The 14,624-nt window shown below is 36.1% G+C and overlaps 2 protein-coding genes across 2 annotated transcripts; one reads left to right on the top strand and one right to left on the bottom strand.

Moving 5' to 3' along the window:
* Positions 1 to 2,481: 2,481 nt before the first annotated feature.
* Positions 2,482 to 9,691, bottom strand: SMCO3 (single-pass membrane protein with coiled-coil domains 3). Its single transcript, XM_030841395.2, has 2 exons — positions 9,561 to 9,691; positions 2,482 to 3,175 (listed from the first exon to the last, which is right to left on the bottom strand). Exon 2 carries the CDS (start codon positions 3,157 to 3,159, stop codon positions 2,482 to 2,484), a length of 678 nt encoding a protein of 225 aa, XP_030697255.1. The 5' UTR covers positions 3,160 to 3,175; positions 9,561 to 9,691.
* On the top strand, positions 4,863 to 14,185 carry C10H12orf60 (chromosome 10 C12orf60 homolog). The gene is given in 2 exon segments (XM_030841396.2): positions 4,863 to 4,941; positions 13,430 to 14,185. A coding segment is annotated over 1 exon segment (732 nt). The 5' UTR covers positions 4,863 to 4,941; positions 13,430 to 13,453.
* The last annotated feature ends 439 nt before the right edge of the window (positions 14,186 to 14,624 follow it).

The following is a 14,624-nucleotide window of genomic DNA, read 5'->3' as shown; positions in this document are numbered from 1 at the left end:
TTGACACTTACCTAGCCCAATAAGAATATGAAAATGAAGCCGGGGGGATATATGATTGGCTGATGGGACCACTGTCCTACCTCGCCGCAGGCATTCTGACCTAATTTCCGGGAGCTCCATTTATTGAGACGCCAGAGGCCTGCGGATAACCGATAGGGAAATGTTTAGCGCTGTGCCCGTCACCTTGAATTGTGTATTGTAGGTTTTTTGTTTCCTTCATGACGTAAGCGCGTGCGATCTTTCGGGAGTTTCCGTTAGAAAACGAATCCCCGGAAGATGCGCTTCGCTAGCGTGCCGTGCGCCTGGAAGTTCAGTAGTTGTTTTTACACAAAGAATATTTGTAGACCTAAGCAATTCAGTGCCCGTGTTAGAATCCCAGAGTGCTAATCTACAGGATTAGTGTTTTTGAAGAGGAAATATGGGGATATTTGTACAATCAGTTTTAAATTTACGAGTGTGGAGGTTGGTTTATATTGGCTCTTTTAGTTTCTGGTCTTTTCACCCACCAAAAATCCTTTATGAAGTCACCATACAAAGGGGATTATTCCCTTAGCTCTAATCTTCGTCCTTTCCTTATCTTTTATCTGCTCTTTAAGACTCTTTTCCCCCTAAAGGTGAGTTTAAACATTAAAAAAATATCAGTACTATCACTTATAGGAAAATGTTAGATACAGGCCAATTCTTACTATCAGTTATAAATATTCCAAAATCTTGACGGAGGTATGTATTAATGTTGAGAAAATATTTAAATGTGGGCTTAACTGATAAGATTGATCCCTTACCTGAATTAACCTTTGTTTGAGAAAATTCTTGATTTGGTTTTAGACTGAATTCTGAGTCCACAAGAGCAGTAACAAGATACAAGTTTATGAATCAGGTAATAAAAACAAAATAAAATTTAATTTTGAAGGTGAACTAAATTGTGACATTTTGCAACTAATTTATAAAAGCAATGACAAGGTAAAGAAAAGACTACATTTGAAAAACTACAGTATTTAATGTAGCTTTTTAAGTTTTAAGATATGTTGAGCTTTTAAAATTTAAAGACATTTCTTGTACTTGGATGCAAGAATCAACTGTAACGAACATTTTTGCATGAATGACTTTTTTTTTTACATCTTTATTGGAGTATAACTGCTTTACAATGGTGTGTTAGTTTCTGCTTTACAACAAAGTGAATCAGTTATACATATACATATGTTCCCATATCTCCTCCCTCTTGCGTCTCCCTCCCTCCCACCCTCCCCATCCCACCCCCACCACCCCAGGTGGTCACAAAGCACTGAGCTGATCTCCCTGTGCCATGCGGCTGCTTCCCACTAGCTATTTTACGTTTGGTAGTGTATATATGTCCATGCCACTCTCTCGCTTTGTCAACATGAATGACTTTTAAAATAAATTTGTAAGTAGAACCTAGGAGTCTCAATGGGGAGTAATTGGTTGGTGAAGTATTTAGAAAACAAACACTTGGCATCTTCAGAAATTCAACTGAACCATTAGACCTCTGTAGCCTTGGGATTTTCCTGAAATTAGATAATTAATGAAATGGATCACCTAAAGTTTTATATAGCAAGGGAAGCTTTCTGCTAGTATTGAAAATAAAATTTCGCTTTTTTAAAAACTCATAAAGTAATAAATTACAACTTTCCTTTAAATGACAATTCTTAAAACAGTAAGTAGCGGTTTCTTCTCCTGCATCCTAAATTCATTTATATACCTGGGCTTTGCTTGTTTGCTTGTTTTGAAAATGTTCCAAAGTGTTCAGACATTGAGGGATATTTAATCATCACATCACAGTTGGTCAGGGTTGATTGCAACTATAGAAACAACCTTTATCTTTTATAGTTTTAACTTTTCCCTCTTAAAGTTCCATCCAGATTACAGTGTGTAATTAGTAGAAGTTTACAGAACGACTGCCTCCTTTCATCGTTGACATAAATTGCTACAAACCATATTTCAGTCTCTTCCAACTTACAGAAAATTGGATTTAAACTGATGGTCAAAATTACAGTAGTATTTCTATTTCATTGGAAGGCTCAGTGTTTGTATGTGGGCAGAAGTTACTAAGTATGTCCCTTAGAACTAAATGATGTCTGAGCTGGTGGTAGAAGTGAAAGTCTGTGCATTCAATGCAAATTTGAAGGATTTTGACTGGGAATTAGAAAAGGAAAAGGTAACCCCTACACCTGCTGCTCTACAATAGCATTCACCCTAATGTTGATCTGTGGAGCACAGTGAGAAGACATACCAGGATGTAATCTTTTACTCACAGGGTCTAGCACCAACTGATCCAGACATTCATCGTTGATAGAAGACTCTCTAGAGTCATCTAGTTTTAGCATCTTTGAGTCCTCTTTCTGAGTTGTTTATGGTATTTATGTCTATTTGGAAGCTTATGGAAAATGAGCCTAATCAAAGAAGCAAAACACTATTATTGAGAAAGAAGCAGAAAAATATTCCAGTGGCAAATAAAGTAACTGTTTATTTCATTTGTTGTTTCACTGTGTTGGTGACCTCAATAATGGCATGATGATATTTTTCTGAGGCTGACTTGAATTCCACCAGATGCTTCTCATAACTTTTGATGGCTTCTTGAAGCTGTGTTTTCTCCACTGCTCCCAGGATGGCACGGAAGATCATATCTATGCCAAGGCCAAGAACAGCAACTCCTATGCTACCAAGGAGAGAAGCACCAATTTGAGCTAACACAGTGACCAACTTGTTAATTATGCCAGTTGTGATGTTTGAGCCCACGAGTTTAACAGCCACTGCACTGGCAGCAGAAGTAGCTTCTCCCAGGATGACTGAAATAACCTTTTGTACTATTGCAATTTTCTCGGTTTCTTTTTCCTTAATATCCTGAAGTTTTCTATAAAGGGTTGGCTCTAGTTTATCTTTTAGTGCTTCATCAACCTTTTGCAATTCTTTTTGGATTTTCATCATGGCTTGGATGATGATATCACAGTTTTCTTTGATGGTCGCATCTCTTTTCATTTCAATGGAGGCCAGCCTGCACCCTAAGTGCGTATTTAAAACCCCAATCAGCTTATTGGTGGCATGGAAGCTGTCAGATAAGCAGTCAAGGAGCTCCTGGTGAAGACGATTTACTTCTTGTCGCCTTTTTGGGTTCTCTGGGTAGAGGAAGTCACTTTGAGCCATATTTCAAATATGATCTCTGAAAAATACAATAGTAAATCTTTACTAGAAATCTTGAAAAATATCTGCTGGATGTATAGATTTGACCAGGAAATCTTTTACTTTATGAATAGCAAAGTAGTATGCTATCTAAGGAATTTCTCAGAAAACAAGTTGTTCAAAACAAGTTTTTGAAACTTGGAGTCAGTGTATGAATATATGGGTGACATAATGCAACTTGTTGCTGCATTAATTATGGCATTAGACCTTGTGGGGGGGGGGAGATCCTAGATAGGAAAGATTTGTGTTTATCTAGCATCTGATTATTAATAAATGTGATTACTTCCAAGTAATATTTAATAACATATTTGAAATGGTTAGCTCTTGATTACCAGTGACCCTTAATTTCCTCAAACTCTAGTCACCACATTGAATACCCCAACCAGACTGATTTTTCTAATATTTGGAATTAAATTAGTAGGATCAGAAGAATATTAAGATCTCTGAGTTTACAGGGCAATAATTGCTAATTTTGTTTGTATACTGTGTTATCTTAATTTACAATATTCAAAACACTCTTTATGTCTTTACAGGTCAATTATTTGCTCTCCAAACCTAAGAGGCATCCAAAGGCAACACATATAACTTTAGAATGTTTACCAAAAACTCCTTGTGATAACGGTTTATTTTCAAGGTTCCTTAGATTAAAATCTCACTTGGAGAGACAGTGGGCATCATGGAAGGGACAGGGCAGTCCTGACTATCTCTCTGGTTCTCCATTGGCAAAGCTTATAAATTAAATTATTTAGAATTGTCTATATTACACTTGACCATTATTCAGATACGCTAGAGTTAGTCTCAGAAAGAAGATAATGTCATTTCACAAAGGTATTAGGGAATAAGTAGCAAGAGTACATCACAGAATGAATATAATAAGCCTGGTGTTTGTAGCCTGCTTGTGTCTGTACTTTGGGCTCAGAGAAAGAAGGAATAAGCAACACCCTTCTGAGTGAATTTGGGTGAGAGTTTGAAGCTAGTGAGAACAATGTTCCTCAGTATGCACACCTGGAATAGGCTTACTATGTGCCTGACACTTGAATATTTCATTTGAATTCTTGGGAGAAAAGAAGGAGAAAATGGAGTCCTTTATACCTGTGTGGGATCTGGCTCCTCCTCTCTTTGTGTAAACAACATGCTAATTAATCTGGGCCCTATCTTTCTAGGACCACTGTTCTTAGCCTAGATATTGGGAATCTCAGAAGCATGGGGGGAAGGAATGAAGATGTTTTCTCTCAAGAAAGTAAACATGAACATAACCTATCCTCCAAGTTATAAAGATACAGTTTGGAAATGGAAAGGGGAAAAATTTTGGAAATGGATTAGGAACATAATAATTTTTGCTCTTAATTTTAGGAAAATGCACTAGTACCCCTGGTGGAATAAATTGTATCAATGGTCAGAAATTCATTTTTATCTTTGATTTAGATACAGTACACACACACACACACACACACACACACGTGACAGATACAAATGTCCACAAATTAGAATATATCTCAATTCCATTTAAAGAAATTGTTTGTTAAAGGACTATTAAATATTCCACAAACTCACCATTGGGTTGCAAACTGCAATTTGATAACCACAAATTGGGACTTTGATTTTCGCTTTTTTCTCCTAGAAATTTTACGTTAAACTGTTTTCTTTTTTGGTTCCTAGTTTTCAGATCTTATCATGAAGTGAAAACTCCAGTTTCTGACTTTGAATTTAGAAGATCACCAACTACATCCCCATCCAGATATTTAGGTGAGAGGAGTCTTTCTTACCCTGAAAAAGTGGGAAATTTCTCTAAAAGCTGTCATATGCTGTTATCTGAACGCATGGCTTTTAGAAAAGATGTGTGGTTCTATTTACCTCAGGATAAACACATGGAGAGATGAACCTTCCTCCTTGATGGGAGGTTGAATGTTTCCAAGTGGTCACTTCCTTCCTAATTAATTCATTGTTTTAACACAACTTGACAAATTAATCATAAAATACATCTGAAAGACTAAATAGGTGAGACTACTTACTTTTTTCAGGATAAGTAATGTTGGGACTTTTTCCTCCTCAAACATTAAAACAGTATAAAAACACAATATTAACAAGTATTGTATAGGTGCAAGAGTAGGTGGAATCATGGAACAAAATAGTCCCCAGAGAAGACCCTTCTGTACATTTGACTTAACATATAATAAATGTAGAATCTCAAATCAATAGCAATCAGTATTCCATAAATGATCCTGGCATAATGGGCTAGCTTGTGGGGGATTAAACATTAATTTAAAAATATCAGTGTAACATATGTAAAAAAGATCAAATGATAAAATAGCTAGAAGAAAACAGATAATTTTCAAATGTATATGGAGGGCTTTATAAGCTTAAAACCAATGGGAAAAAGTCACACAAAAATTTGACTAACAAAGATGACCACGTAAGAAGGACTGAAAGCAAACTGGTTAAAATACAGGAAATATTAAAAAGTATTGGTTTCTAACTAGTCTTGTTATTAATACAGAAAACAGTCAGGTAAACATGCAAACAACTCTGAACAGACAGTAAAAGAAGAAATAGTATTAATTTATTGATGAAAAGTTTCAGTCTTACCAGAAATCAGATACAGTACTTTTTCAGCTACAAAAGTAGTATTTTCTTTCCTTTACATACTCAAGCCCTTGCACATGCTCTTTTATACCCTTCTTCCTAGGTTGCAGATATCCATAATTTTGTGCCAATAACAAGTCTGAGTAAGAGATATCATGATGTGCTCAGAATTACTTTTCACATCTAACGAAAAAAGACTTATTTTTCTGAGTCAGGCTTACCTCCTTTTTTTTCTTCCCTGGGGAAGGGGACTGAGGGTTCCTTATGCAAAGAGATCTTCAGCAGCCCTGCCACCATACCTGCCCCAGTACTGAATACAGTTTAAAATTACTTCCATCTCAACAGTGAGATAAATGCTAGAGAATTAGGTGGAAGAGAGGTGGGGTTTGAAGGTGAAACCAATTAATTATGTTTGGGACAAGTGAAATTTGAAGAGCCCGATGAAGGAAGTAATTTAATAATTCAGTAGCAATTTGCCTAATGGAGAGTAGTACTTTACTATTTATTATAAGGTAGTATGCTAGGCTCTGTAGAGCATACAGAAATGAAAGAGACGTGGTCCCTGCTTTCGTGAAATTTCTAATCTAGTTAGGAAGTTAAGACAGATTTAAAACTACAACATCAAGTTGAAAGCACTATGTCATACAAAATTATAGATAGAGGTGGTGCTTGCCTTGTGCAAATTCAAATTTTAAAGAACTCACTTTGAAGTAAGACAGAGAAAGACAAATATCGTGTGATATCACTTATATGTGGAATCTAAAAAAATGGTACAAATGAACTTAGTTACAAAACAGAAGTAGAGCCACAGATGTAGAAAACAATCTTATGGTTACCAGAGGAAAGTGGGGGATGGGGGGAGGGATAAACTGGGAGATTGGGATGGACATATATACACTACTATATATAAAATAGATAACTAATAAGCATCTACTGTATAGTACAGGGAACTCTGCTCAATACTCTGTAATAACCTGTATGGATAAAGAATCTAAAAAAGACTGGATAGATGTATACCTATAACCAATTCACTTTGCTGTACAGCAGAAACTAACAGATCTTTTAAATATTAACTTGAAAGTTCAATCTTTTAAAATCATTTTAAAGTCATTTTAAAAAATGACTTTTAAGATGGGCATCAGCAGGTAGCTAAGTGGTGTACTTAATCCAGCTCTGATCACCTGCATCTTTTGTATGGCAGTTGTGAACTTTTACACTATTTGTTATAAGACGATAGTGCTCCCTGTTAGTGATGGGCAGTTACCATCCACTTCTGTACCGCCGAATTTGTGTGGCTATTTGAGCGTTTTATTGTAGTGGTTCATGAAATAAGTTTTAAAGAGCCCTGGGGCAGCCTGATGGGGAATTGCTAGCCAGCAGGTGGAGTGCTTTGTCTCTGGCACGCCAGTTTCACCCCAGCCTTTGCTGAAGCAGCTATGCTTTCTTTGCTGCTCTATCTGGGCTGTGGGTGGAAAAAGTTTGTGTGATAAGCGAGTTCTTTTGCTAAAATAAAGTTAGGCTATCACATGTATTTTGGCTTGTTATTTTATTTAAAAAAAGGAAGTAAACAAATCTGGAAGCACTGATACTTGATCTGCTCATCTTAGGAACTTGGAATGAAAACAAAGACTAGCTTCAGATGGATTCTTATTGGACCTAACTCATCAATATTGTTGAAATAAGAAGTAAACGCTCATGATTAAAGAGCATATAAGAAATGGGAGAAATATACTGACGATCGTATCTGAAAGTTAAAGTTTATTTAATGATACTATACAGTTCTTTTAGTTTTTCAGGAAAGGAACCACCTTGCAAAATAAAAATGTATTGATCATCACATATGTAAATAAAAATTTCTCAGGATACTTTTGTGAATAACAGTACTGCATCGACTCTCAAGTGCTATAGGAATTTAAAGAGAAAATTTAATATGGAGGTCATTAGAGGAAGATTCATGGAGGAAGTGACAGGTGATTGTGCATTGATAGACGGTAGAATTATAACATGATGAAATTAAAAGATTTGATAAAACAAAGTATTTTAAAATAAAAAGTTTATAGCAATGATATATAAACACTTTAATATGTAGGAGGAAAAACACCTATAAACCTACCATCTTGTTTTTCTTTTATTATTCCTTTCCAAAGTTTATTTAAATGCATAAGTATTTTTACCAAGTTGTAATAATAAGAAATAAAATTTCATCTTATATTAACTTACTTAAACACTTCCCCTATTTCTAGTTTTATAATTATTTTATTGGTTATATAAAATATATTTATATTTTATAAAGTATTTCATATATCTTTACCATAATTTAACAAATTCTTAATTGTTTCACTGTCTTAATATAAGTATTTTAATACACATAGTTCTTTTTTCACTCTTCAATTATCTGGATTATTTCCTCAGGATAAATTTCCAGAGGAAATTCAGATTATATAAATATACAATTTATGTAATCAATAGGAATAAAAATTTATATTACTTTTGATATGTATTGCAAATGCATTCCAAAAACTTTTACACTGACATCAAAAATAAATTTTTACAGCAGGACACTGGGTGTGTTTCAAAGTCAAAGACAATTCTGTTAAATATTATTGGTTTGAGGAGCATAAGGTCAAACTGAAGAGCTCTTACCATTGTGGAAATCCATCCTGAAAAAGTTAATGATGAAATGATACTGAGGTTTGCTTCCAAATAATCTAGAAGGCAGATTGGAGTAGCTTCATAGAGGTAATAAGATCAAACTTGTTTTGATAATTTTTGAAGCTGGGTTATGGGGGTGTGGGAGTTTATTATATTATTGTCTTTACTTCTGTGTATGTTTGAACTTTTCCCATAATAACAATTAAAAACAGAAAGAAAGAAAGAAAAAAAGAAAAACCATGACCCTGTCCAAGCTTCTGATGTTTGGTGATTAGTGCTCTCTAAGGTTTTACCTTTCTCCAATGTGTCTCTTGTCCTCACTACCCATATTTGGTCCAGCTATCCTGCAAGGTTCACTTATCTGGGAGTGTGGGTGTAGGGTATGGGTAAAGTCAGAAGCTTTTCAGGAGAAAATAACAGCTACTAACTAGTCCTGAGCTTCCTTCTTTAATTTAAATCAAAACCATGGCCTTTCATTAAAAAAAAACAAGATTGATCATGGTGTGATGACACTCTGATATAAAGTCTTTAAAAGAATATTTCTGACCAGAAAGCAGAATATCTAGATCATTCACCAGCATTTATCAAATGTTCACTTGAGAAACCTCTGCCATATGCCTTGAGTAGACAATGTTCCTTGCCCTCAAGAAGATAACAGTCTATTTGGAGACACACAGCAAAGGCCCAGTGATATTTAAATGTAATATAACTTATGAAGGAGCATAAGTGCTATACATTAACTAGAATTAGATCACACATTCATATTTTCGCAGATACTGGATGCTTAAATTAATGTTAAAGACATAAAAGGAAATGTTACATTCCATGTAAACAACACACATTCACACGGGGTCATTTCATCCTTATTCTTTTCTAAAATTGATGTCTTTACTACTATATCATCCCCTCTGAGTTAATTATACAAGCTGTTATTTTTCTTCTTTCTTGGTGTCTTCAGAGACATAAATGATCACCAGGAACATGTCACGGGATCCGCTTAAAAAAAGTTGTTTTGTTGATTTATTATAGTTATGACTAGGATTCAAGCCTGACCTGTTACTGCAAACACCCTTTAATATGGAGAAACAGAGTATTATATCAATACTGATAGAAATACCCATATTGCTTACCTTGCTGTGTTTCTGAGTTCAGTGGTCCCAGCAGTTGTTGGGGAGTATTGCTGCAGTGCTTTTTCATCTGGTTTCAACTGGATGTTTCTAATGGAATGTGATGACTTACAGGCTTTGCTAGTCTCTGCTGGGTCCCTCTGCCTGTCTGGTTCATCGACTGTTTCTGCATGGTTTAGTTCTCAGAATTCTTTTATTTTCTATATTAATATAAAATTGATATATATTAAGTAATATTAATTATAAGTGATAATTATAATAATTATTATAATAATTATAAGTAATTAGTAGTGCAATGGTAAAACATTAAAATTTTTGTTCTTTAATGGACTTTTTTGTTGTTGAAAAGTGCTATCCAACTGAGCTAATTCAATTCAGTAGACAAGATGCCTCTTTGATTGAAGCTGTCAGATTTTGGGTTCCCATCATGTCAACTTTTCCAGATATTAAACTTCCTTTAGCTTCTGTTGCATTTTGTACCTGTTGCTGATTGATCTAAGTTCTCAAGAGATATAGATACAGATATTTTCAGCCAAATGTGTTTTTTTGTGTGTGTGCTCTTCTTTCCTGGCTGGAAGTTCTGCTCTTTATCACTATCTCTCTTGTCATCTTGGTTAATTGTCTTGACAATATAAAAACCTTAAAGATCAATTTGACTCCTTTCCCTTAAAGCTTAGATCAGAGTCTCCCATGCTTCTTTCTCTAGATTCTGTCCTAATCCCCACTGATTCCTCTGCAGCAAAGACACATCAGAAGCAAGAAAATCACTCAGCCTCTAGTGATTTGTAATTTACTAGTTTGTAATTTATGGATTGGCATAAAAGGACTATGAGATAATAAATGTAAAATACTTGGCACAGTGCCTGTTTTATGGCAAAAACTTACTAAATGATAGCTATTCTTATGTTAACAAGAAAAGTTCCTGTTGTTATTGAGTGGGTAGAGGATTGGGAACCAAGATGCCAGCCAGGAGACTTGGATTGTACAATCGAAAGGCGCTGCGCTATAGTTCTAAAGAAGGACCAAGTGGGGTGCAGTAGATTGCTTTTGTCCCCCTGGATCATTTTGCATTTGACATAGCCTAGGGACCCACCATGTAGGAACATGGGAAAAAAGTATTGTGGCCAGTGTAGCCGAAGTGTGTATGTATGGATAAGTAGGATTTCAATAGATGTGTAAGGAGGTGGGGTATGAAGGAGATGATACAGGTGAAGGGAAAACTGTGAACAAAAAACTGTGGAGCATTTTCAGGGAACAAAATTAACCCACTATGCTGGTGGCACAGAGTACATGTGGGAGCAGTGAAGGGAAGGCAAGTAGTGGAAGACTGAGAGCAGTTTGTTGATGGCCTTAGATGCCATGCTAGGAAATTGTATTTTATTCTCTAGGCAATACTGAACCATCGAAGGTTTTTGGTTATGGGATAATATTAGGAGGTTTGGATTTCAGGAAAGTCAGTTTATACAAACTGGGTTAGTGGGTATGGACAATAAAACATGGGTTACCAACTCCAATGCCTATAGTAACTGGACAAGGTATGTAAGTAATTGAAACACTTAGTGTAAGACAATAGGGTGTAGAGGTGAATGTCTAGTCTAAAGGGGACAACCTCAGCTCTAGGAAATTTCTCCAGCTCAGAAAAAGGACTTAGTGCTGCCAGTTAATTTCATTTTTTCAATAATCAGTAGAAATTCAGATTTCTATGTTTCAATTTTTAAATTTGCAACGGATAAAAATTTTGAGAATACACTGTGGTAGGTCAAACAAAGCATATCTGCTGGTTAGATTTCGCCTGTGGATTGCCAGTTTGTGACCCCTTGACAAAAATATTGAGATAAAATGTGAGACCATTAAAGTTGTCTAGATGAGAGTTAACTGGAATAGTAGTTATGGGAATGGAAGGGAGGGGATGGATTGAAATAAGTTCAAAGGGAGTTAACAAATTTTAGGGACTGATTTAATATGGGGAAGAGAAAAGGAAAAGGGATTTGAGCCTCAATAATGAGGCAAAGATTAAGAGGAGAAAGTGTTTTCTGAGGAGGTGAGAGCAGTTTTGGATAATTGTATGGCATATACTGGTGCAGTCACTATGTGGAGATGACCAGTAGGTAGTTGGAAATGTAGATCTGGAGATCGGGAGAATTGCTGAACCTACGCCATGAAGTTTAGGAGTCATCTGCATACAGATGGCATTTGTAGTTATGGGATCTTGAAGGGAGAAAGCGTACAATATAATGGGGGCCAAAAACACAGCCTTGCGGCGCTTAGGAGACTGGAAAGGCATTGGTGGTATAAGGAAGAGAAACCTATAAAATAAATATATGCTTAGAGAGGACATAGAAGGACCAGAGTTATACAGCATCATGGAGCCCTCAAGAGGAAAAAATCTTGAAGTAGGAAGAGGTATTCAGCAATTTTAATAATGCAGAGAACTCAAGATGGTTAAGGCCTGGAAATAGGCCAAGAGATTTGATAATTAGAACTTATTGATGCCCTACAGGAAAATAGTGAGGGATAGAATAAATTACAATGACGTAAAGAATCTCTCTCTTGAGAAATTTGAGAATTAAAGGAAGGAGTGAGATGGAATCATTACTTGAAGAGAAATCAGAGTCAAACTTTTTTTAAAACTGAATAGGGCAGTTGTTTTTGTTTTTGTTTTTTTGCTGCGCCATGTGGCTTGCAGGATCTCAATTCCCTGACCAGGGATTGAACACAGGCCACAGCAGTGAAAGCCTGGAATCCTAACCAACTGAATAGGGAACTGAGTATGTACATAATTAAAGGAGAAGGAAAAATAAAGAAGGAGTGATGGAGGATGCAAGATGTATTAGTCAGCTTGGGCTGCCATAACAAAATACCATAGACTGGGGGCTTGGACAACAGAAGTTTTATTTTCTCACAGCTCTGGAGTCTGGGAAATATAAGATCAAAGTACCAGCCCATTCAGTTTTTGGTGAGGGCTCTCTTCCTGATTTGCAGGCAGTCACCTTCTTGCTGCATCCTCACAAGGTGGAGAGAGTGAGGGAGGGAGCTCTCTGGTGTCTCCTCTTACAAGGACACTAATCCTATCGTACCAGAGCCCTGCCCTTATTACTTCATTAACCTTAATTACCTCCTAAAGGACCTGTCTCCAATTACAGTCATACTGGAAATCAGGGTGTCAACACATGAATTTTGGGAGGACTTCAGTTCACGGCACAAGAGAAAAGGGGAGATGATTGATAGAGCAGAATTCTAGAGGAAATACCAAAAGAGGATTGTGAACATTGGTTAGAGACATTAACATTTTTCTCTATTGCAGAAGAAGACGAGTTGTAATGAAAGTACAGAAATGACAGGACAGACATTGGGAGTTTGTATTAGATGGCCTTGATCTTCTTTGGAATATTGCATTCTCTACCTCCTCAGTCTGCTGTTATCCACCTTTCAGAGATACTTGATAGTTTATATATTCTGTCCGGAATTTTTTGTTGTCATCAGTAGGAAAAATTGGATGGAGTGTGCTTGCTCTATCTTAACTGAAACCAGAGCCCCTCTATGTAATTTTTAATATTTTATCCAATCTTTTTCACTAGATTGGATGGGTATTGAGGGTAATACCTGTGAATACTGTCATTCCATATGTCAGCATATCCAATTCAGGATCTAGCATGCAATATTTGATATGTGGTTTAAATTTAATGAAACCCCCTGATTATACTCTGTTTAAATTATTTTTTATTAAAGCACAAGATCATTTCTGTTTTGAAGCTTGTATAGCTTTCCAACCTTTGATACGAGTTATTCTCATGTTCAGATTATACTTTCAGTCTCTTTATGGTTGCCAAATATACTTTTAGTTTTCATTTGGATTACTACTTGTTTTACAGTGCTGAAACATTTCTTCTGAAGAAATGTCTTTAGGGTCAGAAAACGATAAAGAGAGGCTCGTTCAAGCTGCCAAAACATTCTTCTTTCACATGCACGATCTTGCTTCCTTCACAAATGCACTCACCGAATTGTTTAACAGCAGTATGAACACTCAGATCTTCTTGATGGCTGTGAAAGAAGATGGTAATGTTAAGGATGTCTTTGAACAGATGCTCAAAACTTTTAAGGAGATGCAATCTGCAGTGGTGGCAAAGCAGGACAGAATGCAAAGTGAACCTTTATGTTCCAAGATTGCAACAGCTATGTGCTCTATGCTTGAGAAGAGTAGCAGTGTAAAGGAGTTGCAACAGTCAGCCAAAGGAATGTTCAAAAATGTCCATACACCGGTCATTGCCTCTGTGCTGAATAATGGTAACATCCCTGAGAGTTTGGAACCTTCTCTTTCACTCTTGATGAAATATCCAATCATGAATCTTCAGTAAAGTGACGTCTATAGAAAAGACACCAAAGAGCAATCAGATGATACCACATCTGAGAAAAGCCCAAGTCCTGGTCCATCCAAAGCCACTACAATAGACACCTTGAAAAAGTTGCAGGATGCACTAAACACTGAGAATGCCAAGGATACCATCGAGTCAGCTGCAGATCAGATGGAGCAAATTGTCAAAACCATGAGACCAATCTTAGAGATCCTCCAAAAAGCCATAAAAACTATGGAAACCAAGGTTTCTGTGTTTAAGAAATCCAAGGACTAGTAGGAGTGCAACAGTAGTGCTCATTTCTGTCAGAAAACCAATTCAAATCCTGCGAGCTTTTATAGTACTTTCTAAGACCTTGGATGCCAGACATGTGGTCTGTTGGGACATGAGTTTGAAGAATAGTCACCTGGCAAACCATGTTCCTCAAGTTTTGCTTTATTCAAATAAAAATAAATAGTCAAAGAAACCCTGCTTGAAATGGCAGTTACTGAAAAGAATATATTGTTCAAAAAAATCAAATATGGTATTATATTTGAGGATGTTTCTAAACATTGTATTTCATCTTAAAGCATAATTGAAATAACCCTCAACTAATTCCCACTCTTAGTAATTCTATTTCTAGTTCCTACAGTGCAAGTTCCAGGTAAATGTATACACTATCACTAAATAATCTGGTTCAGGCCTAGGAAACAAAACTTTTGCATTTTTGTCACTC

The sequence above is a fragment of the Globicephala melas genome, chromosome 10 (assembly GCF_963455315.2).
Source record: "Globicephala melas chromosome 10, mGloMel1.2, whole genome shotgun sequence".
NCBI classification, from domain to species: Eukaryota; Metazoa; Chordata; class Mammalia; order Artiodactyla; family Delphinidae; genus Globicephala; species Globicephala melas.
The sequence above is the reverse complement of the archived record's forward strand: the minus strand, read 5'-3'. Positions and strand labels throughout refer to the sequence as shown.

Excerpts from the sequence above, each read along its gene's own strand:
- SMCO3 (XM_030841395.2), bottom strand. The coding sequence starts at position 3,159 with ATGGCTCAAAGTGACTTCCTCTACCCAGAGAACCCAAAAAGGCGACAA.